The sequence below is a fragment of the Lissotriton vulgaris genome, chromosome 1_1 (assembly GCF_964263255.1).
Source record: "Lissotriton vulgaris chromosome 1_1, aLisVul1.2, whole genome shotgun sequence".
In the NCBI taxonomy this organism is placed as follows: domain Eukaryota; kingdom Metazoa; phylum Chordata; class Amphibia; order Caudata; family Salamandridae; genus Lissotriton; species Lissotriton vulgaris.
The window spans coordinates 547,839,292-547,865,424 of NC_141685.1; the positions used below are offsets into that span (position 1 = coordinate 547,839,292).

At 47.2% G+C, this 26,133-nt stretch overlaps 1 protein-coding gene across 2 annotated transcripts in view; it reads right to left on the minus strand.

Moving 5' to 3' along the window:
- Positions 1 to 26,133, minus strand: part of BRDT (bromodomain testis associated) — a 2,469,968-nt gene that overhangs the window by 1,410,195 nt on the left and 1,033,640 nt on the right. For both annotated transcript variants that reach the window (XM_086953938.1, XM_086953937.1), the window contains one exon: positions 569 to 757. In XM_086953938.1, coding sequence (XP_086810064.1) covers positions 569 to 757 — 189 coding nt within the window. The remainder of the gene's footprint in view (positions 1 to 568; positions 758 to 26,133) is intronic.

A 26,133-nucleotide genomic window follows, 5' to 3' on the forward strand; every position in this document is an offset into this window, starting at 1 on the left:
AACGCTGTGTGTGGTGTGTGCACGCGCGAGAAGCGTGTCCACAGACCACAATCTGCTTGTGCCCCGGCCTGTCTCCCTTGAGAGGCATCTCAACAACAATAGGTTTCGAGAGCGAGACCTAAAAAAAAGTAGTCCCCTAAAAGTAAGAACTGGGAGGATTAAAGTCAGTCAATCAAATGGATGATAAAAAGACTACGCTCCGTTGGAGAGACAAACACAAGAAAAAGGCAAGCCATTGTATAAGCAGTACCTTAATTAGAGTGACTAAGCCAACCAATGGTAAGCAATAGAAGAGCAGTTAGCCCACAGTATGTTCTAGGGAAGCCCACAAAAAGTGTTTCGGAGGCAAGACGTAAATACACCAGCTTGACACCAATACACATTCATCAGGTACACTTTAAAACAGTCACACAGTCTATCGGAATTAACTGCGTTTACCTCCAGGGTCAGTTTAACAGTAAACTCAGTAAGATAAGTTAGGCTGTTTAATGAAATAAAATTCGAGTTTCAACTTTTTTAAAATTTTCTTGAAAATGCTATTCACTGAAGATGGTTTAAATAAGCTTACTTGTTCTTGCAACTTTGCAAGGCGCTGAGCCCTCTCATCTTCTGAATCTTCAGATGAACTATTATCTGAGGAAGAGGATTTGCTGCTTTTAGTAAAAGGTGATGCTCTGCTAACTGCAGGAGGGTGATACGGCTTGCTATATTGGATGGCTTCATCTGGGATTTTTGCAAACTGCATCTCAAAAAGCTCCTATATAAAATAAAAGAAATATTTTTGCAAAGATTCCACAGAATTCTTTTATACTAATTATTTAACGATGAGTAAGAAAACAACACGTCCGCCTATAGAAATTGCAATGGCTGAGGTGGTAACGCATTGCTGCAAGTTTTTAGTGCAATGGTTGGGATTATTATGCATTGCAGGGTGGAGGGTGTGTTTTTGAAGACTAATGGTTTGACGCTGAAGGTGCCAAGCTCTCCTATGTTGGCTGTAATGCATTGGTGGGAGTAGTACTGCAGTGCTGTAGAAATTGGTCCATGGGTGGAAGTGAGCTTGTGGTATGGGCAGAAGAGTAAGCTGTACTGCCCTGGAAATGATCTAGTCCCTGGTCTGCATGACAAAAGCAAAACCCAGTGAACTTTAGCCTCCATGGATGGACAGTCTAGCTGAAATTTTAAAGGAAGGGAGCAGGCCAGGGTGTTCGCTAAATCTGCTTGTGATGGGGTAGGCCTCTGGCTCCAGACCACAGGCCATCTTTGCAAGGGCACAACACCACCTCCCTACAGTCAAAGCCTTTTGTTCCTGTCCTGGGAGAAAGTTCACATCTCATTCACCTCCACTAAGCAAAATACAGATTTAGCGTCCAGGAGTTTTAGACCGAGCAATGGTGACCTGTTGAAAGTCATCCTTTCAAAAGTATTTATTAAAAATTCAAAAAATCCAAACATTTAAAGTAGTGGTTTCCTAGGCGAGATAACCTTTCTTGAACGTAATATTGTATCCCAATGCATACCCACTGAACATCCAACCCTGCTACATTGAAAAAATCTGAAGTGCTAGTCACTGTAAGGACATGTTTAACATTAACCTTTACATGTCCTACTTGTAGATACCATTCATTCTGCCTCAATTGACAGTTAACATCCACTCAGGGGTCACTTATAAATATTTAACAGGAAGTTTTAGGCTTGTCAAAGAGGGGTTATTTTGGCAGGTCCGATTTGTAGTCAAAACCTGCATTGCCAAGATACTGGTGAGCCTGAAAACATGCTTTACAGTGTTGCTGCAGTGGACGGCACAATGAGTGCTGCAGTCCAGTGGAAGCATTTATTTACTGGCTCTGGGTACACTTGGTACAATAAACAAGCAACGTATGGGCAAATTAAATAAACCAATCAGGCCTATATCTCTCATCTTGGGGAAAGGAGAACAAGCACTTTACCACTGGTTAGCATGGGTAAAGTGCACACAGTCCTACAGGCAGCAAAAATAGAGTTCAGTACCAAGGCAAAAAAGAAAATGCGGTGGCTCTGCAAAAGGAAAAATTTCCACACAGGCCTTCCCAGCCAAAACCTAGGGTAGACTAACAATATCTTGGTGGGCTTCCCTCCTCGGGCAGTACAAAGTGGACAATTTGCCTCTTGCGCAGTGGCACTTGTCTAATTAATCTAAGCCCCACTGAACCTATTTGTACCCCTCTGTCACCATCCTACAGGGTCACTGGAATGGCCTATGGGGAACCCTGCTCCTCATCTGTGATCCAATCTTAACTAATTTATAGGTGCATCCCAGCACCCAGATAGTTCCACCATGGCCAACAAGGTGTTATGGTCCATCTTGTCCCCTAAGACTGCTGTCCACACCTAGGAAAACATCTGCCCATAAGGACAGCAATTAACACAAGCCACTAAAAGCTGTCAGTATCAAGAGCCAGGACCCTGGCCATTCCCTGCCAGACTAAGGTTCTAGTCTGGAGCCTTGGGCAGGCCTCACCTTTAGCTGGGGCTGCTGGCAAGGAGACCCTCCCTTTTTTCTGGAGATACGTCTGGTTGCTTAGATTTTTCAGAGTAGGGGCTACACCCTCAGATGGTAGACACTCATAACTGCCATCTTAGAAGTGGAATCCTTAGACTGACTTCTCAGCCCAAGATCTGTACCCTGAGACTGAACATGTGCTCAGTAGTCCAGGATTTCCAAGGGGGGAGAAGGGGGTGTTGGTGGAATCCAGTCCTCCTCTGTGTTGTGCAGGGGTCTGCCCAGGGCAGGTCTCCTGTCCTCGGTGTCTGTGACAGCACAGGTAGCACCACTAGGTCAGTAGTGGCCTCTCCAGGGTCAGTCTTGGAGTGCTCTTATCTCAAAGATAATCCATGGTCTTCTGTTTCTCCCACTGTCAATTGCCTCTACCTCCTATCCCTTATTCTGCATCTAATACTCTGTAATCTCCATATGGAGACAGTATTCCTAGGAGGGATTGGGGGCCCCACCCAGGTATTCTTTCACCAGTGAAAGTTCATTGTCAAAGATGCAGTTAATGGCGCATTTGTGGACTGAAGTGCAAGGGCCACAGAGTAGAAAAAGTCTGGGTTACCCTATATACCTCTGCTGGTATAGCCCTCTCTGGGGAAACAAGCTTTTTTACCACAATGGTCTGGCTGGTCAGGGTATCCCTCAGAGCAGTGACAGGGACCCCAATTTACTATAATCTGGTAAAAGTGAAGTTTTCCACCCTCAGGGACCACCAACTTACCTCCTGCATCCACTTCCCAACTAAGGGACACTAGGGGATGCTCTACCCTCTCTTCCTTGGAAAAACCTCCACCCCAAGGCACATTGGCCACTCCTGTGGAGTGCCTGCCTGTGGGTGGTTTCTTGGTATAGACAAAGTTCCTCCCACACTTGTGCTCTGACTAGTAATCGTCATAAAACTAGGGCAGGAAAAAAGGCACGCTGGGCTTCTACCATTCAGAACCTCACCTCTTCCGCACAGAAGGGATATGGAAATCCTGTCCCTCCAAACTATTTTGGGCCCTTTGGGGAACGTCATTGTTTTATTCTGGCATCCCTTTGCCTCTGTCGCAGGGGATCTGAACCACCTTTGTTAGGTTCACTCCCAGATACTCTTTGGAACAATCTGGTACTGATCCAGAGTTCATCTTCCTTCACAAGCTCTCTGGGCACAGTGAGACTGGAATCAAGTAGGTGCTGCAAAACCTTATAAAACAATTACTCTGTATGTGCTCCATCATGATCAAACTATAAAGCCCATCATAACCATTTACTTTGTTGCCCTTCACCCACCATCAAGGGCAGACCTGATAAATTCACTAAGTCTACCCATGACTGCTGTAACTGATTCTGGCTATCCCTGAACTTTAGGCGATTTGTCTCTGGGAGCGGGATACACTTCAAAACAAGGGCCTCCATCATGCGGGTGAATCTCAAGCGGTCAGCTTTCTCCAGCTCCAATACAGTATCATTCCCCATAGTTCCCCTATAGGCAAGCTCCCCAAATCCTCATCTAGGTCTCTAGGAACACACAAGGCCGCTTCATAGGGCTCAAATCACTTGTCTATGTCATCCCCACCACAAGGCTAGGCAGCAGGTCTTTAGGTATGTGAGCCCTACAACCTCTCCTAAGCATTACACAGTTGCTGCCACCGTCTTCACTGGACTCTGACCCATCTGGCTTTCAGGTTCAGTTCGGTGTGGCTCACATCATGAGCCAACATTTTTTCTCCTCCTAAGACAACTTTTACTCGTCCAGGGCCCTTGCAGATTTCCTTTTTCCCATGGCCTGGGTGGCCAGTTACAGCTTCAAGGCCCTCTCTGCTTGCCTGTCCTCTATCTCTGGCTTGGCCAGGCTGTGGGAAGATGCTAAGCTCCCAGCTCTGGACAAGGCATGGGTGGGGGTCAGCCTCATGTAGGTTTATCCCCCTATTGCACTGCAGCCTCTATAGGGTCATCTTACTCTTCCTCCACCACTTCTTCCTCCTCTGCTCCATCCTCCTCTAGCTCCTGTGTGCCAGCCTGTTGCAGACTGACCTCCACCCAGGCTCTGAAGACTATTTGGTACTCTATTTTCTTGGCCCTTTTCGCCAGATGTAACCTGCTCTCCTTGCACAGCATCTTCAGTTCTGCTATGTGGAGGCTCTCAATGTTGCTCAGATCCACTTCCATTCTCTAAATCACAGGTGCAGAAACCCAGAGGATAGGATGGAAATTATGACCAGGTATTAATGGTCAGCTGGGAAGTTGCAGGAAAAGGCCTCCTTTAGCTTGTTGTGTACCTGTAGCCTTAAGAGGAGATCAGTCTTTTGACCCTTTGAGTATACGTCTTTGTCCTGGGTACAGGAGGGTGATAAATTCTTCTAGGCTCTTCTCAGGTCTAGGAAAGCTTATTTAGTCCTCTATCAATCCTCCACGGGTCCAGTGGTGTTCTGACGTAGGTGCCTAGAGAAGCCACATTTATGCCTGGCATAACTTAGTGGGTCGGAATAATCCCTGGGGACATCCTAATCAATGAGGTTAAGATTCCTTGGGATAACCCTGCGCACTTTGGGCATTTTCAAGATCGGACAGTTTCCAGCCAAACTAAACTTGGAAGAGGAGAGCTGGGGGGTGTGTAGGGAGTGTACTATGGTAATTCTAGTATCCTCTAACAGCCAACACTAACATCCAGTTTTAGGCAGTCCCTGCCTGTACCCCCAACAAACTCTGGTAGAAAAAAGCTGAACTTTCAGCAACCAGACGGTAGATACACACAAGTTGTTCTAGCATTTTATTTCCCTCCATTGAAGTGTGTCCCTAATGACATATGAAAAACCCCAGAAGACCTGTCCAACAGGTCTTGACACTCCAGCAGGATCTGACACACTGATGTCAACAAGAGGCCACTGTGATGGAGGCAGGCCTGACTGGAGGGACAGAAAAATGGTGCAGGCTTGGCTGTTAGCTACATCTGCTTGTGATAGGGTAGGCTTCTCTGAAGGTAATCAAGTCCTTGGGCCCAGCTCACAGGCCACCCACAGAAATGCTAATTACTGGCTGGTAGAAGGGAGAGAACAACATGCAGATTTAGTTTCCAGGGGCTTCAGGCAGGGCAAAGCTGGCCTTTTAAAAGCCATCTTTCCAAAATATGTATTGCAAATCAACCTAAAACAATACATTGGGCTTGTTATAAATATTTCAAAAGGTCCGAAAGTTAAATGTGCATCCATTTCATATGCGTAGATAACATGTATTAAACTTAACATTGTATTCCTACAATGAAAAAGAGCTGTGAGGTGCTAGTCAATGTAAGGACATGTTTACCATTACCCTTCATATGTCCTACTTTTAAAGGCCATGTACCCTCCCTTAATGGGCAGTAAGGCCTACTTAGGGATGTCACAAATATTTAAAAGGACAGTTTAATCCTGCCAAAAAGGGGTTATTTTGGCAGGTCAAATTTGCATTTAAAACCAGCGCAGTCTAGCTACTGAAGGGGCCAGAGACACGCTTTAAGATGCTATGGCAGTGGATGGCATGAATGCTGAGGTCCACAGGCAGCATTTAATTTACTGACTGGTTACATTTGCTACAATCTACTAAGGACTTTTAGGCAAATTAAATAAGCCAATCAGATGTATACCAATTTCATCATGTTGAAATGATGAGCACAACAGTTTGCCACTGGTTAGCAGGGGTAAAGTGTACAGAGTTCTAAAGCAAGCAAAAATAGGGTTAAGCAAAAAAAACAAAAAAAACACAAATTTGGGCTGACCCCTGCAGAAAAGGCAAATTTCCAACAGGAGTGGGAGGTAACCAGTTCAGAAATCAGTTTCAGAAATCACACCATGAATGGTGTTTCAAATAGGAAAGGTGGGTTGCGAAAGCATAAATGCACCCACAGCGGCCATGAAGTCATTGACTGTAGACACCACCAGAACCTACTGTGCAAGGGACAATGGAAATATCAAGAAGCCGGAGGGGTAAAATGTAAAAGGGTTAACATTACCCCTTCCATCTCACACCACTACACAGCAGGCTTCCTCGATGCTAAGCTGATGATTGCAACATTGTCAGTAAGGCCGAAGGAGTATAGTTGGCATTGCCTAATATTCACTTATGCAATCACAATTTCTAGGGTCTGGGGTGAAGGACCAGACCATCCTTCTGGGAAAAAAGGTCTGATCTGCATGGAAGGGGAAAATGTGGTTAAATGCTGATTGCCAAAAGAACTTCACCCTGGAATGACTTATCAGAATCAGCTGTGCTTGATCCCCCTGTACTTTCCACAGTACTTTGGACAGTAAGGGCATCAGCAAGAATGCGAACAGCAGCCCCTGATACAGGGAAGGCCTTTCCCACATAACCATACCTCAGGAAGCAAATGGGATGAATGGGTCATAATAGAGAACAATTCCTATTCCAGCCTATGAAGAACAGATGTATGCAAGAGAACCCTAATGTACAGAATATTGTCTCCGTCGCCTCAGGAAGTAACTCTTACTTATGGGCCTCAAGCCAGAGAGGACGCAGAGTATTCGCTTTCACACTGAGGGAGCCTGGGAGATGGGCCACCACTGGGAAGACTCCTTTGCTCATGTCTACAGGCGAATTGATTCCTACAATAGTGTCCATAAACTGACATACCCCTATTTATTGATATAAAGGATGGTAATTATGTTATCTGATAGAATCTCAATGTTGGTCCTTAAGATGGAAGGGACCTTCATGGAGGACTATGTACATTTATGTGTGGACACTGTGCTGACAAAGATCAAAGGCCCCACGTCATCAGGTTGCTAAAGTGAGCACCCTAACACCAGCAAGGAGGCATCTGTGACCACTGTAGCCCTAGGATGTGGAGGGCTGAATGAGCCACACCGCAGAAGGTTTGACTGGTTCACCCACCAATGCAGATCCTGATGCATTGAGGGGAAAAGCTGCCATACAGCGGAGGGAATACACTGGTTTCACAGCCAAGGACTCCTAAAACACCACCACTGAATGCTTCTCATCCTCAGGGAGGCACCAACAGTATGTACAAATGCCATGAGTCCCAGGAGGAAAATGACTGCAGGACCGGGAAGCAGGTTTGAGTCAGACACACAGAATGATTGCCCGGAAAATCCACAACTCTCCAACAAGGATGAAAGACCTTCATAAGGGTTGTGCAGAACAGTGCCCGAATAAAGGTCAGCTCTGTGCGGGAATGAGGCAAGGCTTCTGAATGTTCAACCCTGCACACCTTCAGGAAAGACCTCAAGATCTGGCTCGTCGACTGATCCGGAGCTGCCCCCCCCCCCCACCCCGTGCTTTGAGACTCTCACAGGTGAGTAGCACTCTTTATAAACCCCTGATTGAATGAATGTTGAGAGCCAAGCCCAGGTTAAGCCCAGGTTAAGGAGGAAGTCCATTGCCTACTGGATAGGTTTGGAAACCAGTGTTAGGGACACTGCCTTCACCAGCCAGTCATGAAAGTACAGGAATAAACTCCCCAGATCTCCACAGTAAAGTTTCCATGATCACCTGTACCTTTGTAAAGAGATTTGATAGTGCATTCTGTCCAAAAAGGAGGCCTGCAAACTGAAAATGTTGAGACCTCACCTTGAAGCACAACTAGCTCTCCTACACATGGAGAATTAAGATGAAAGTAAGCATACTTGAGGTACAGGGACACAGACTAATCTCCTGAATTCAAGGCCATTAGGAACGGGCTCAGGAACACAATTTTGAACTTTTCCAGCCAGATAAACAGGGTCTGAAGTTGGCGGACAGACAAGCATCTGTCCTTCTTGGAGATCAAGAACAGAGAGAGTATAATGGTGCACCCCTCTCTTTCAGAGGCACCAAGTCTATGGCCCCTTTGTGCTGTAAAACAAGGACTTTCACCTTAAGGATTGAGGCATGAGCCAGTTAGTATTCCCTGAAGGAAGGAGGTGGCTTGGTGTAATGGACAGAAAAGGCAGGGTACAGTCCTGCCAGAGCCACGGTACTGTTGTGACGAGGAGGAGTTAGACGGGCTTGGAAGCAGCAGAACCTGCAGATGGCAGTGGGTATGCCCTCTGGAATCTCTGTATCTTTGTACAGGCTGAGACATCTGCTGCCCTTTTCAGGACGGCACATTTCTAAAATAACCATGGAAAGCCCATGTGAGAAGTTAGCCTGGCATATGTTGTCCACTATTCTAGTGGGCACCTTGCACCAGCCTAAACGACCCTTATGATGGTGGTTGTAAAGTCAATCTTATAGATCAGCTATCCTAGTGGTAGCATGGACCAGCAGTCTTAGGCTAAAACTTCAGTGAGCATGTGAAGCAAGCTGTTTTACCAATTAGAATCCCTTGAGTACCAAATGAAAGGACACCACATAAGGTATATATGAAATATATATGTATTTATTACTAACACAACCCCTCTGAACTCTTCATGAGCTCAGAGATCGAGATACATTACAAGTTACTCATTAAGCATACTATAAGTTGCACAAATACAATTCTGCCCTAGGGGCCTCACGAACCATATACTAAGTAAGTGGTATAAGAACCACTTCAGGAATAGTGAATAGGCCTAGAGCTTAGGGGATCGCTGGGGCTACACAGGACAATTAAGGGATTGGAAGTAGGAGGCCACGGGAGACGTTTGCAGTGTCTAAACACAGTCGCGAGTTACCAAAGAGTTATAATGGGAACGTAAAAGTTACAAAGTAGTTAATTAAGGACACTTCCGGATGGACTACGGTAAAACCCTGTTAAACTAGGACACTTCGAGAGTCAACACCCACGGGAGCACCGAAGTACTCGGGTTACCTGACCCAGGGAAGCCGGGTGCATAGGTGTCTTTTCGTGTTGGGTTTCGTCGCGGTTTCCTATGGAGAGCTGCAAAGAGGTACTGCAGGCAACCAGTAGAAAAGCGTCCGGACGGATCCAAGGGTGGATCGAAGATGTGAAGAACCTGAAAGCAGAGGGGACAGAGTCTGGGTCACTAGCCAGTGACCAGGAAGGAACTAGGCGATGTTGAGTGTTTCAGGTGAAGAAGGTGAAGCTTGTCTCTGCAGCCACGAGGACCAGGAGGCGTCGACGACGACCAGGAGCTAGATTCGAACTGTCCCACGAAGGATCTAGTTGACTGCGGTGTCGGAATCCGCATTGGACCCAACAAGCCTTGGCAAACGCAATCCACGCACAAACGGAAGATTGGCTTCAGTTCAGACCAGCAAGGTCTGGGGAGCTTCTCATTTGCAGGGAAGCTGCGGCGAGCCTGGAGCAATCAGGCCAGCGGTGTAGAATCAAACAAAAGTCTTCAGGGGGCTAACTAGCCAACGGGCTAGCAACCAGGAAGACGCATCGAGCTGAAATGCAAGAGCAGGCCCCACGTGGCACTCGTGGAGTGTGGCGGGATGAGCTTCGGTGCAAATGGCGCTCGGGTCTGGGGCTTCTCAAACCCCAATGCACAACTTGGAGGGTGCCTCGGTTGTTGCACTGTTAGCAAAGTGCAGGAAGTCCAGGGTGTCCGGTCCCACATCTCTCGTGTCCGCCAAGGGTCTCAGCTTTGATGTGGATCGGAGTCGGAGAAGTCTGGAAGTACAGTCCCTGAGTCGCTGAGTCTTCGGGTTCCGGCAGGAGCGTCGACAAAGCAAACTGACAAGTTACTGGTGGTGCCTGTTTGCACAGAGTGGTCACTCCTTGACCACAAGGGCGATGTCTTCAGTCTTCTAGTCGATATGGAACGTCGAAGGTCCAAGAGTTTGTGTCAAAGTTTCTTCCAGGAATAATCTAAAGTCTCCAGACTCGGCTCCAATCTTTATACCAGTTTTAGGGGCTGGATTACCGGCTAGGTCCCTCCTATGGGTGGGCCCTGAGAAGGGGGTGGTTACACCCCTTTCCCTTTGTCCAGTTTCGTGCCGGAGCGGGGCTGGAGTGCCCCAGCAACTGGTTTGAACCGGGCTATGCATGGAGCACCTTGTGTGCCCCAGGCAGTGTCTGGAAAAGCATCTTTCCATTGAACCCACCCTGCCCCAATACACTAAAGGCTGTCTGGGGAGGTGCTAGCACCTCCCTTGACAGGAAACCTATTGTCCAGGCCTCCCTTGCCAGAGTTTCGTCCAGCTGCAGGAGGTCAGACTCGTTTCTGTGGCAGCAGCATCCATTTTGTGATGCTGAGGCTCTGTTTAACTTTAACCGGGTAAAGCAGTAACTACATGTCTTCTCCCTCTAGAAGGGTGGAATGCTACCCCCGCCGCCAGGACTGGCAGGGGGGGGGGGGGGTAGTATTCCAAAGTGTTTGGCACCTTACATGACATGTTTTGATAAAGCCAAACCAAAGTTAGCATTAACCGCGAGGATTATAATGCACAAGAGTATATTGTATGGCTATATCATAGAACAGCTATAAGACATAGTTCTGAAAGCTGCAGAAGGGCCCAGCTCATGCTAGAGCACCCTCTCACATAAAACCAAGCACTCTGCCTTCAGGATTGTCAAGGCCTGCCATACGGAGTGACTTATAGCTATATATTTGTCTATACAAATAAGGTTAGATATAGGTATACTATATCTAAGCAAGGGGTCATTACACCACCTTGCCCAAGCTGAGTGATCAGCTTGGGGTGCCAGTTTGGATGGCCAGTCAGGGGTGGCATAATACATGCTGCAGCCCCTGGTAGGCCTTGGATGCACCTATGCCCTGGGTAAGTATGGTACAATATACAGGGGCTCACAAAGGTGACCCAATTCCCAATTAGGTATGTACCTAAAGTACATGGTATCAATTTAGAGAGATAACAGCTGGGCTGTGGGTCTGAATAGCAGGCCCACAGCCACACTAAAGTCGAAAAACCAGAGTATAACAGCAAAAAGTGGGGTGACCATAGGAAGCAGACCCTACTCTCCTTCAGCCCAATATTGCTGGACTAAAGTACAGTGTTGGACAGTCCTATGGAACAAACCATATCTTAGTTTTTCCAATACTCCAACAAAGAGTCATTGTTCTTCCTGAAAAGCTGTTCACAATCAAAGGGCATGTCAATAAGTGAAGCCCAGGCATCTCACTAAAGTCCAGAAGAACGCATTCCAAGCATGCCAATATAATATGAAAGATGCAGCGACAGCCTTAGCAATGGTGTTTGCTGAGTCAAAGCCAGACTTTAGGAGCTGCTTGGATGCATCTAGGAAATGGCTCATCAGGTCACAGAATGACATCTTCATGGAGCCTGTCATACTGACAATCTTAAGTTTCACACATTCCCAAAAAGCATAGACGTTCTGGCTTAAAAGACAGGTAGCATTTTCCATACAGAGCCAAACTGGCAGAGGCAAATACATTGCATCCCATGTCATCAAGCTTATGGGATTCCCTGTACAGGGAAAGCCATATGAAAACCATTGGGGTTCTGCTTTGAATACAAATATTTGAACCAACCGACTCTCTGGTGATGGATGGGAGCTTGAAATGGTTCTATGGGGTCTGGTGATCGAACTGTGGATTGCAGGCCCAAAATGTTTTTTCCATATGCAGTGATTACATTTAATGAGACTCTCCTAGACCCTGTAAACAAGAGGTATTATAGATAAAGGTATATAGCTGAGCCAGTCACATTATTGACAAAAAGGAGTTGCTGTTCTCAAAACATTAGAAAATGCCACCCCACATGCAGTGTACCAATTATGACATTCAACCAAAAATGTACAGCCAATATGTTTACAAAAACTGTTATTCTTTTATTTGATAATCAATGTTTTCAGTGTTTTTTTGTTTTTTGTATTTTAACTATTCTATTTAGATTACATAGTAGATTTCATGATTCACAATTGTATCAAGTATAAAAACTTATTTGGGCAATCTTTACATAGAAAGTAAATCGAAAACAGTACAACCAAAACTTAAGAAGAAGTGATGGAGGCAAGGCAGTAGAGAGGACTACGCGCGTTTCGGCGTTATCGCCTTCATCAGGTCACCGTCTTATTTGCACTGAAAGCTAGATGGAACAAAATATAACTATTGTTATCATACTATAAGGGGGGCATATTTTGATACATTTTTAGAGACCTAAACAACTTACTAATTGACCACATATATATAAAAAAAACAATGTGTATAATACATTATGACTCCAGTAAAGTACTCTTATATACATATATATACAGTGAAAATGTGAATACAAGAATATTAAATGTACAGGATCTAGATGAAAAGCATAGAAAAATTAAATAGGGTATATTGATACAACAGATAAAATCAAGGACATATTTTACAACTCAAAAACATGAGGGACAACATTCTAAGCAAAACTCATTCCCCTTTACTTGTTGGCTATGGCCTACCAAGGACTCAGGCCTAAAGTCTCTAAATCAGTTATGCCAAAAACATGATACTATATTGGTAATCATTTAGAGTTTGATCTTGATTAGAGAACCAACAATGTCAACACTCTAGAGGCAATTGCCTATATTGGTATGAAAGAGATATTCAATATGTGTTACCTGTTAGAAAGTGTAGATATGTCTAAAGGATATTTCGTGCTAATCGAATGATCGTCCGGGGCTCATAATTGGGTGCCAATCTCATGCAGATTTTATGAAAGCACTATAAGAATATATATATGTACATAGATGAGCCTAACATGATACGCATTATTCGAGATACAGCTTATCTCAGAATCAATAGTACAATTCATGTCTCATAACTATATCTCTGTGCGACCAATTGAAGGTAATTAATTTGTACCAAGTATCCTGTGTACGAGAGGTATACAGAAGCATTGGAGAATGTTTAGATTTTTGTCAGATTGTTAGATTCCACTGCCATAAGAAGAGTCAATTCTGAAGCTTGCAGTCAATGTTGCAAAAGATGAAACTACCTCTGCAACAGGGCCAGAGGGGTAGGAATTGTCCCCATCTGGTGAAGTATCTAGGTCACTGGCCTTTTGTTAGTCCAAGTAGATGCTGATATCAGCACTGTAAGATGGCAGGAGCAGTCAGCCTCCAATTCATTATCCTCCATCCAACCATAGTCTTTCCCCTCCACATAAAAGGCATCAGAATCGTTTGAAATTAAAACATGCTTCAAAAGGATAAATCTCCGTACCCAGGGGATGGTCACACAAAAGGGTTTATCAAAAAAAGTGGCCTTGGCCTGCTCCTTTGCAACACAGGGTAGGTTCCCCTACTGACTCACTGGTCGGAGTCAGATTCAAGGCTGGCATTGCCATGAAAACTGGCACTGAAGAAGGACCTGTGGAACATGGATCGGGATCCTAGCCGGTTTCAACTTCAGCCCAGATGCTAGTCAACAGAGGTAAGGCATAAGGGTCAGAGCTGTTAGAGTCACCAGGCCAGCAGGAATAGATCTCCATTGGGAAGTAGCCCAAGGGTTGCACAAAAGCGCTAAAAAGAACCAGCACTGCTAGCTGGAATGGCTCAACTTGTGGGGGTTGGGAGTGCGGGTTGCAGTTGGCTGAAAACCTGGAAGACTTTGGTCGCCAGACATCGAGGCAGAGTCCGGCATAGGGAAACCGCATTAAGGCTCCAAAAGGTCTCAGGAACAGACATTCTTCAAGGAAGAAGGTGGCAGTCACTTGCTATGTTTTTTTTGTGGGAAGGTCTCCTAGGATAACCTGGATGGAGATTTACCTTTGGGAGAGGAAGTTTGCTTAGGAGTCTATCTGCAGGTCTTAACCACACAAAAAATAAACCCTGCCCACCACCACTCCCCTCCTGGCCTTCAGGTGTACAGAGGTGCAAGAGTAGCAGTCACAGTGTCATTTCTTGACCCCAAATATCACATACAACCATAGTGGCGGTCAAAAAAGCACTACTACTTCTTGCAGCACCATCTGCAAGGTTTGAAAGCAGAAGCCCTTTGCAGAACCATTGGACCTCGTAGCTGTTGAAAATTAAAGGATTTGTTGGTTAGATACCAAGAGAGAGCTTCTGATCTTGCGAATGAGATGCAGAATAACAGGACTGGACACCATTGTGTTGGCTGGTGCTTAATACGCTATGGTAAAAGCAAAAGGAACAAATGATGGCTGGACTGCTGAACAATGCAAACATTCACCCCCAGGCACAAAGACACTCTGGTGTCATCACATCCAGAGGCACAGTAACAGCTGGAGCCATGAGGAGCACCAAGCGGTGCGGGCGAGTGAGTAGATGCTGGGGAAAATGTTTTCTAGACCAATCTAAAGCCTGGAAGGTAAGGGAGATGCATTAATCAGAATTAACTGTACTTCAGTCAAAATCTGCACCACCTGAAAATTATCATCACAGCCATTATTTCAGAAGTAATCACTTGCTAAAATATGGCACTCCTCCTTTAGGACCTGTGTTGTCTGCAAGACCAGTCCCAAAAGCAGTAGTCTGTATTTTGGATCAAATGTCTTTTCTGGTCAGCTGGAGCATTTATTGATTTCCTCCCTGAATGAATGAATGAATGTTACATTTGTAAAGTGCTAACTTAGCCCAAGGGCGTCAAGGTGTTGCGGAAGGTCTGTTGTACAGAAATAAAATAAAATGCTCAGACTGATGTCTGTGTAAAAAGCCACATTTTCAAGGCCTTGCGGAAGAGAGCGTGGGACACCTGACCAGAGAGATTGTCAGGGAAAAGGTTCCAAAGCCTAGCAGCGGCACTAGCGAAAGCCCTTCCTCCCCATCTAGTCTTCTTAAACCTCGAAACAATTAGTAGATTCTTACTTGCTGACCTAAGCTGCTTAGTGGGTACATAGCGCTGAAATAGTGCTTTATTGGCCGCAGGGCCTAGGCCATGATAGGCATTATGGGTCAGGCATAGGGTCTTAAAGAGAATTCCTCGGTCCATAGGAAGCCAGTGCAGCGTGATGAGGGATGCCGAAACAGCATGGTATTTCAGAAGATCCATCACCAGCCTGGCTGCAGCATTCTGCACCAGCTGCAAACGACCCACCAGGACTTTGTTAATGCCCAAATAGAGGGCATTACAATGGTCTAGTCTGAACATTACTATGGCAATAACAGCCTGTTTTCATGAGGCAAACTAAAGGAACTGGGAAATTTTTCTGAGGATCCGGATTATCCCTAAACAAGTGGACACTGTTCTACTAATCTGCAAACTCAGAGAGAGAGAGAATTGTCCACTATGACTCCTAGATTTTTCCCATGGGATACGGGGCAGGGACTGCTGCTAAGCCTATCAGGCCACCAATCATTGGACCAGATGTCATGTTGGTTACCAAATATCAAGACCTCAGTCTTTTTCCCATTGAATTTAAGATAGTTTTCAACCATCCAAGAGGAAACTGCCTATACTGTGGGTGATGGACACCCTTATTTGAGTGTCGTCAGCGTAGGACAACACCTCCAGCCCAAAGGATCTCACTACCTTAGCCAGCGGGGCAACGTAGATATTAAAAAGTGTTGGGCTCAGGGAGGAGCCCTGTGGAACGCCGCATTAGAAGGAATTTGGAGCCGAGTTGAATTGGCCCATTTTCACTGTCTGTGCCCGATCACTGAGAAAGGATGCAAGAAGCCCAAGGGACGTGCCCCCGATCCCTATCTCCTTGAGACGTTCCACCAGCCTCAAAGGAGATAGGGTATCAAAAGCTGCGGTGAGGTCAAGCAGAACCAGCAGTGTGGTGTACCCTGCATCAACCTGGGTACGGATGTTATTAAATACCGCAGTTAATGCTGTTCTCCGTACTATTATGGCTTCTAAAGCCATGCTGTGAGGAATCAAGAGACTTTAAATGTTTTTGCAAAATCTTGGCTGGGACTTGAAATAGGACGATCATTTTTCAATTGTGTTGGGTCCAATAAAGGCTTTTTTAGGAGAGGCTTAACCACTCCAGTCTTTCAAGGGGTATGATACTGCCCTTTGGAGATAGCTATTTTGAGTACAGAGGTGAGGTGGGGAACAATAGCTTCTTTTCCTAATTTTAATACCTTCAGAGGGCATGTGTCCAAAGGAGAACCAGAAGTGACTCCTTGCAGCAGCCGGTTCATAACATCTGGCGACATGAGTGGGAAGGTGAGTAGCCGAAGTACATCCTCCATGATTACCAATTAATTAAGGTGGAGTATGGGCTGAGCAGATGGAACAGATTTAGAGTTAGAAGCTTCCAACAAAGAATATATATCTGTAATTTTTGTATGTAAGAAATCTGCCATTCTATCACAGAGTTCCTGAGAGACATCCGATGGATCGATAACAGGGGGATGTAAGAGTTGATAACATTGAAAAAGCGCCCTAGAAGATTTGATCGACTCAGGGATCTTTGAATAATACATTCCATTTTCTTCCCTTATAGCCGCTTTATATTCTCTCAAACACTGTTTGTGTAACTCTCTACCTGCGGGCGCTAATCTGTGTGCCATAGCCTCTCCTGTTTGCGGCACGATTGCCTCAGCTGTCTGAGTCTATCAGAGAACCAAGGAGCGGAGGGCTTTAACCTTGCTGTATTGACTTTTTAACGGGTGCTAAATTATCCATAGCTACTAACAGCTTTTCAGATAGTTCAGCTGCGGTCCGATTTGCATCCAGGTGCCCGGGAAGCTCAAAGTTCTTAAAAAGATTAGTGAGCGCCTTTTTACTAATAAGGCTAAGATTTCTCTTTTCCTCCATTTATCTTTTATCAGCTAAAACTGTATCTGGTACCGAAATCTGCAAATTAAAAGTAATGGTGAAATGATCTGACCAGGAGAGAGGTATAGGCTCTCCCATCCCACAGCACTAAAAGACTACTAAAATCCAGGCTGAAGGATGCTCTAGATCCAGGTTGCCGGTAGGATAAGACACCAGAGAAACTTTCAGGGGGATGGGTATTTATCGAAAAGTATAAAACCTGGTACTGATCAGAGAGTGAAGTGAGTGGCTCAGTGTGACAAATAAAATCCTCCCTGTAAAGAATGACGAGCCCCAACCCATCGGCCTACCCTATCCAATCTGGCTAGGCTAAATCCTCAAGGGATTGCTTCCACGATATCAGGACCAGAGCAATCATTTGCCCAAATCTCTGTAATGAACATCCAATCTGGCTTGCGAAGCGAGACAAAGTCTCTGAAAGCCACCTTGTTCTTAATCAAAGTTCTGGCATTAATAAGATAACCCAGAAATGTAAACAATGACAGATGCTAAATTAACAAGATATTGGACTGACTGTGGAAACCATGATTCTATGGTAGGACCGGAAGCTTCGGATTATGCCTTTCTTACTTCGCTTTATTGCACAAACAGCAGCAAGAAAAACTACAAACAACTACATTTTCCTTGAGCAGCAGGGAAAGAAAAAAGTCACAATGCTAGTCCTTAGTCGTTCTCCGCACTCCGGCAGCTCCCATCATGCCTTGCAGCTGCTTCCTCTTCCTTCGCTGCTCAGCAGCAAGTTAAGTGGGTTTTGGGTTTTCTCTGTCATGTTGGGGACTGTGTGGGTAGCGTTTTGTGTTTTTGGCAAGCGCTGACCTTTTTCAATCCTACAGAGTCCCCTGTGGATTGCGGGACGCTTTGCAGCGCTCCTCACACGACCTGGTCCCACTGTTGGGTGCGGTGTGCGCTTTCCACCGCTAGGGAGCGAGTCTCTTCTGTGAAAGGCACGCCTGAGGGACGCTTTTAAAAAAGGCGTTTTTCAGCGCGTTTGGCCTACAGGCTGTTGCGGTGCCCCTGCCTCCCGGCTTGACACCCTGCAGGGTTGTGATTGTAGGGTTGCCCCGTGTTTGAACGCCCTGTTGGGTTGTAATCTGTTGCTTCTTGGACACCCTGCGGGGTCGTAATAAGCGCCGGCTTGCTGGTGCTGGGGAGGCTTTGCCAGGTTGGCGCCCTGTGAGCTAGAAGGCTGCATCGTTCCCTGGGCTCTGACCCGTGAATTGTGTGGCTTAGTGTCCCCCTCACTGTCTGGGCCCCCTCCCAGCTTACATTTGGCGCCTGTTAAGGCCCGTATTTACTGGCTGTGCTGCAGATCCCTTCTTGCCAGCGCCTAATTTTACGCATATTGCAAGGGGATCATGAGCAGTATACAGAGGGTGATCCATTCAGCTATGCAGCTTGGGATTATGATTTCTACCAAGTCGTGGATGATTCCATTTATAGGGCGGTTGACCAAGCCATGGTGCCCCTGGAGCAGCGCCTCACGGCTCGATTGGATGAGGCTTACTCCAAGTTGGCGGCTCTGATTCTCGCGCCAACTCCAGCCCCGGCCCCTGCGTCCTCGCCCCCCCCCCTCACCACAAAAAGCCCTGTGCAGAAGGGGTTGACGCAGAAGCTTTCGCTCATGTTAAGAGCGCCTTCAAGGCGCTTGAGGGGTCCCAACCCGCCCCCGTACCTGCGGAGGATCCTCCCCCGACCCCGCGTACTATGTCCCCAGTTCCCCAGGACGATGAGGATTCCCCGGATTCGGACGAGGAGGCTTGTTCCTCGAGATCGTGGCTCCCGTCTCAGACCGCTTCCTCTGAGGGTCCTTCCGACACGTTGGACCCGGACGACATCGTCCACCCCCGGTCCTCTGACTGGGTCCCAGGTGACAAGGTGGCCCGGTACGTGGCCGGTCACTTACGTAAGCCCGTAGAGAAGGACGCATGCAACCGCCTTAGGGCGGAGTGCCCCAGACCTACCTTGGAGGGCAAGGTGGCTATGACGCCTGACATCGACCCTAAAATGGCGACGTTCCTGGCAAAGTTTGTCAGAGATCCCCGTAAGGGGATTGACAGGTCCTAGCGCACTTGCCAGGACAAGTTGTTAGACGCGGTAGGTCCTCTGATCAAAATCCTAGACATGGCCGAGGAGGCCAAGGTCACGGGAGATCCGATTTCCCCGGAGGTCCTGTCCAACTAGGCCCAGCGGGCCATTGTTTTCCTTGGAAATGCGAATTGTGCCCTCTCTACGGAGCGGAGGAGGTCACTGTTGATTAAAATTGACCCTAAATTGGGTGACCTCGCTTCTTCGGAGGCTGGCGCTGTGGCACAGGGGGGTCTGTTCGGGGACCCTTTCATTGAGGAGCTTGGAAAATTCGTGGCCACCTTTACTTCCTTGGACAGGGCGCAGTCCAATATCAAGAAAGTTTTTGCCCCTCGGGTTTTTGAGGGGGCCGGACGTGGCAGGGGCCGCTCGTTCAGCCGTGGCAACCCCTCTGATCGGGGACAAGGCGGGCCAAGGACGGCGCCCGCTTCAACAACTTCTACCCCACCCGGGGTCAGCGATTCCGGGGCCGTGGTGGCCAGAGTAGACAGCAACAAGGTGTTGGAAGAGGTGAGTGTGCTACTTTCAGCGAGTTTGCGGGTTGGGGGGGGCGCTTGGCGCAGTTTCTCCCAGCATGGGCTTCCCTGACAAACGATGCTTGGGTGCTGCAGACGGTCCAGGGCTTCCAGCTGGAGGTTCATGGCCGTCCGTTTCAGCTTCAACGTCCCCGTCCTATTACCTTTTCGCAGCGCGACGCAGATTTAGTGCGAGACTAGGTGTCCGCCCTCCTCCACAAAGGGGCAATTTGTTCCCCACAGGAGCACCCCTGGGGCTTCCTCAGCAATCTATTTTTGGTCGACAAAGTCGATGTGGCCGTCGTCTAGTCATCAACTTGAAAGAGTTCAACGAATGTCTGGTTTACCGCCATTTCAAGATGGAGGGGGTCCATCTTCTGAGGGATGTTTTGCGCCCGTCTGATTGGATGGTCAGGCTCGACTTGAGACGCCTACATGGCGGTGCCCATTTTTCCCCCTCACCGTCGTTTCCTTCAGTTCACATGGGACGATCAGGTCTACGAGTTCACCACGCTACCTTTCGTGCTATCCTCGGCGCCGTGGTGTTTCACAAAGGTGTTGCACACAGTCGTGGAGGCTTTGCGGGCTCGAGATATCTGGATGATCGTTTACCTGGACGACATGCTCTTCATGGACCAGTGTCCAAAGCGCCTTATGTCCCAGCTTCAGGTGGCGGTAAACCTACTCCAGGATCTGGGTTTTGTGATCAATGAGACAAAGTCTCTTCTGGTCCCCACTCAGTGTGCCACCTTTTTGGGCTTCACCGTCGACTCGATGTCAGCCACGTTGAGCCTTCCTGCTCGGAAGTTGGCGAAGATCCGGCACGAGTTGCGTCAGACGCTGGTGAGGTCTCACACATCGTTGCGCCATTTGGCGCCGTTAGTGGGTCTCCTGTCCTCTCCGATTCAGGCCATCTTCCCAGGCCCCCTTCATTATCGGGCCATGCAGCGCCTGAAGGCGTATCACCTCCGGAAGGGTCTAACTTACTCCTAGATGATCCCACTGTCGGAGGAGGTGAGGGACAAGATGCGGTGGTGGCTAACGCACATGGAGGCCTGGAATGGCCGTGCGATTTTCGGCTCAGAGCCGGATGTCATTATCGAGTCCGACGCCAGTCGCTCTGGTTGGGGAGCCAGGTGCGGAGATTTTTCCACAAGGGGCGCCTGGTCAGCCCTCGGGCAGTCCTTGCACGGCGAAGTACCTGCCGGGTCGCCAGAACGAAGTGGCCGATTGGCACTCCCGGCACCTGCTGGACGCCAGTGTATGGAAGTTGGACCCTCTGGTGTTCTCCTGGTTAGCGGACAGATGGGGCCCCTTCTCGGTGGACCTGTTCGCATCGCGCCTGGATTATCAGCTTCCGAGATTCTTCAGTTGGCGGCCGGACCCGCTGGCGGAGGCGACGGATGCTTTCCTCCAGAACTGGTCAGGCGAGCAGGGGTATGCGTTTCCCCCGTTTTCAATGATAACGCGAGTATCGGCGTTGCTCCGCCGTCAGTTGGCAGAGGAGGTTCTGATCACCCCATGCTGGAGGTCAAGTTTGGTTTCCGGTTCTTCTGGAACTTTCCTGGTATTTTCCAATCCTACTCCTCCACTCTCCTCGCATTCTCCTCAGTCCGGAGGGTTTCCCCACCGGTTAGTACAGGAAGGGTCTCTGCGTCTGATGGCTTGGCGGATCTCCGGCGTCGCTGGACTCTCCCAGGCCTTTCGGGAAAGGCAGAAGACCTACTCTCCAAGGCATGGGCCGATAGCACGACCAGGAGATACCGGTCAGCTTGGCATAGATGGCGTCGCTGGTGTGTGCGATGGGGTCTTGATCCCGTGGGGGCAGACGTAGTGCAGGTTCTGAACTCCTTGGCTGGGTTGGCGGAGGATGGCGGAGGATGGCCTGGCTTACCGGTCAGTTAACACCATCCGTTCAGCTATCTCAGCCGGGCACGACCTGGTGCAGGGTTCCCCGGTTGGAGAGCATCCTTTGGTGTGTCGGCTTTTGAGGGGGATTCGCCTCTCGTTGCCGCCAGAGCCACGTTATTCCGTCCTTTGGGATGTGAACAGGGTTCTGAACTTTTTTTGTCCTGGCAGCCATATCGGTTTTTGTCTCGCAAAGAGCTCACGGCTAAGTTGGCTATGCTGTTGTGACTGGTATCTTGCAGACGGGTTTTGGATGTGCGAGCATTAGACATCACTGCTAGAGTTTTCTCCCCTGACGGGGTGTCTTTTACGGTGAGTAGGCGGACTAAGTCCCTTTCGTGGGTAATCTCGTACCCGGCCTTTCAAGACTCCCCTAAGCTGTGTGTGGTGCAGTGCCTCCGTGCCTATGAAAGTTTGACTGAAGACACTCGTCCTCCTGAAGTACTGGGTTTTTCGGAACCCAGCGGTGCCAGGGGGAACACCCAAAGACTTCGAGTTCTTCCTGTTGTGGACTACAGAAACACAGAGTCTTCTTGGTGAAGTCAAAGATCGTATTTATTGGCTGCAACCAGTAACAGATTTCCTAGAAGTACAACACGGTGTATGTTCTCAGGAGACTGCTCAAAATTACAAAGCCAGCCTTCTCTTTTTATAAAAAATAATATGCTTCAGGCAAACATTCCTTATTTTACAGTTGACCATTCACATTTTTTCACTACAAAGAAAAAGCAGAGTCATGATGACAAGCCCACATTTCAGTTTGTCCAGTCCATAATCAATTACCCGGCAAGGCCCAGTAATTTCATCAGATATCGACGGACCCCCAATAAAAACGGGCACCTCCTCCTCGTAAAGCAGGTCATACAGAAGAAACAGGGACAGGTGTGTGTGAGATTAGGCATGGTTTCTGTGCGATGAACGGTTTATGACATGTTGTGCTTCGATACTAATCTCATTCGGCCACTGGGAGCAGGAACTGGCCGAACAGGTTTGGCTTCAGGCAGTGGAGTCAGCTTGCCCGGGTCACAGAGGAGCCAGCGAAGGTGTACGTGTCCTTCAGATCGATTTTGGCCTTAGTCATTTGGCTATGTGAGGGCAATCACAAAATGGCTGCCGTTCACAAAATGGAATCCTAGGGTTCAGGACGAAAACGCCGATTTCAGGGTGATTTCGTCACCCGAACATGACGAAAATGCTTGTGCATAGTATTCAAACCATTACCGGTCTGATGATCCCAAAATCGTCATGATTCGACGATGTTTATAACACTAGTCCGGAATTTTCAGTACTACACTCCGGGCGAGAGACAAACGCTTATTGCCCTACGAAAACCGTACAAGGCAGTTTCTTCCCCAACTATAGCCAGGTGGGTGCGTTGGGTGATGCAGGAGGCGGGGATTGATACCAAGCAGTTTGGTGCTCATTCAGCGAGAGGGGCGATGGCCTCTAAAGCTTTTGCCCTTGGGGCTCGATTGGAGGATTTGATGAGGGCGGCCGATTGGTCCTCAGACTCCACTTTCAAGAGGTTCTATTTTAAGCCAGTGTTGGAGGTTGCCCGGCAAGTGGTCGACAAGTTTTGAACTGGCATAATCCGAAGCCTCCGGTCCTGCCATAAAATGAGAATTTGCCTAGCCTTGGTGCTGGTAAGTTCCAATTCTATTAAGGACTCGGAGGTGAGGATTATCCCCCCCAATGACTTCAGGGTAGTGGACCCTCCCCGTAAGAAATGTAAGTAATGCATTTATGAGGTTTTACTACTGACTATGCTGATAGTACTTGTAATGTTCTTTGACATATGTTTTACACTTGTTAGTAGCTGCTCGGTGTCTGACACTGCGTATTTTGCAGGGAACAACAGTAATAAACAGGAGGCTTAAGATGAATGGAGCATGGGCTTCGCGCGAAGGAAGAGGAAGCAGCTGCAAGGCATGATGGGAGCTGCCGGAGTGCGGAGAGCGATGAAGGACTAGCATTGTGACTTTTTTCTTTCCCTGCTGCTCATGGGAAATGCAGTTGTTTGTAGTTTTTCTTGCTGCTGTTTGTGCAATAAAGCGAAGGAAGAAAGGCATAATCCGCGCCTCCGAGTCCTTAATAGAATTGGAACTTACCAGCACCAAGGCTAAGAAAATTCTCATTGGGTGGAATTCACAGTTCACCTTTCAGTTGTGGGTTGGTAAGTTTAATATGTTTGGACTTAGTAACATTTTTGTAGTTTTTCAGTGTCAGGCAAAACCAAGTAACCTATCCTGCCACAAACGAAGGCTGTGAAAACCGATCAGGACTGCAAAGAAAACCACAGTAAACCTACAGAACTCACCATGTTTCAGAGGAGAGAACAAAACAGATCTGCTATTGTAGGAGTGCTATAACATTGTCTGCACATTTCCTATATGAAAATAATGAGTAATTTCCAAAACATTAAACTGGAAAATGAGTTTATGGTATGCAATTAAGGTTTTAAAATAGATCTGATTTTCAAACTACTACCATCTCCTGGAGTGTGTTGTTACCTCTGGAGAGTCAAGTGTATATGACTTAATATCCTGGGACACCAACGATGAACAGCATCTGAAACAGATACAAGCTATGACCAGCGAGTGTCTCAAAATAAAGTAAAAGGGCATGTGCAATAATAGTGGTGTGGTGAGGGAGGGTACCACCGACATGGAGTTGGCAATCGCAGCTTGGTGATCTTTGAGAGTTGTGCAAGTAATAGTTTCCAAGAGTTCACTCTATTTTTTGTCATCATTTATCTTGAAAGATCCCCGTATGGTAACAATTACCTTCATTGTGCCAATAGCAGCATTTTGTTACCAGTACCCCCTTATGCCAAGAATTACATGCAATATGCTAGTACCAGAAATTTGCCATTGATACTGCCCATATTCCATAAAAGTTACCTCCAGTATTTCAGAGCCAGCATTTTGTCAGTTTGCTTCCCTCAACCCACCCACCCCGCACTAATGTGTCATGGCTGCCCTCACTGCGGCAAATAATTACTTCCAGTATGCCAGCACCAACATTTTGCCATATGTTAAGTATTGCTCCCCTATTTCAAGGTCTGCATTGTGCCCTGGGTGACCTCCTTAGTGCCAAAAACCACTTCTACTGTCCCATCCCAAGCATTCCTCCAGAATGCAAGTGCCAGCATTTTTTCCAAAGGGTCCCCAACGCGCAGAATTACTTCTAGTAAGTCAGGGTCTGCATTTTGTCATGAGTGCCCTACTTTTTGCCAAAAATTATCTCCAGTAGCAGCATGTTACCTCGGGTGTTTTCAAAACCCCAGAATTATACAGAGTATGTCCTAGCCAACAACAGATGCACAATCATAAAATATGCAAACAAATACATTCTTACTCACTCCCTCTCTCCAACTTCACTAAAACACACTTTCACCTACTCCTTCTTACTCATACTCACTCACATCCAATGTCTCACTTGCTTTTTACACACCACATTTTAAAACGCACTTATCCTGGCCCTGGTGTAACTGCACCTGCTGTTCCATTGACTACACCCCTTACTCACATCGATACCCACTCACAATCTCAAATCACTCACTCCTAACACACTTGCACTTCTTAATTCATTCATTTCCTCCAACTTACATTCACATATTCATACACTTTATCATACTGAGATTCTCACTCAAGTTCACACTCATTGACATTCTAAAACACACACTCAATCTCATTCACTCTCAATCTTACTCACAAACACAAATGCACAGAGAAAGTTTTTTTTTTTGTAATACTTGCTTCCTTTGCTGACAACTCTGAGGCTCCATGGAAGCAGCAGAGATAGAATCCGGTGCAGGACATTAGAACGAGCAAGCATGATTTCCAATGAGGAGCTAACCAGGGCATATGTACAATGCCATGCAAGATGCAGAAAATCTGCATCCCCCTGCCCACACAATGCATCCTCCCGCAGACCACAGCGCTTCAATTGCAGTGGTGTATAGTATAACTGGTGCAAGTATTTAAAATGGATGATGGAGAGGTTGCAACTTGCCGTTAAGCGGCCTGTCAGGGCACAGCAAAACCTCCACATATCTGGTGCGAATGAAGTTTCTAATATCGCCAACCATTTATTACATGAAGGGGAGTCAGAAGTCTCTCTTTCCCGAAGGAACGCATTGTACAATTTCGTAATAAGGCCCCTGCTTTCCTCTCCTGCCAGCACTGCTGCAGCGCTAACAGTGTCTTAGGTTCTGCTGGATAATCCGGATATATGGATCTAATCGCCTGCCGCACATGCATATATGTGAACCCTAGCATCAAGCCCCGGTCCCTGCCGCATTGTATGTCTGAAAGCGAACCTTAACTAGCCCTGCTTATAGAGGTCTCCTAATTGTGTTATTCCCACCGCACCCAAAGCTTTTAAAGTAGCCGGCTCCTGTGCAGCCGAGATGTCTGGATGCGCAGCAAGCGGCAAGGTTGGGGCATGTAGATAATGCAGCTGTACACGTGCTGCAAGCATCTTACACGCTCATGCCGTGCAAAGCGCAGGGTTAATT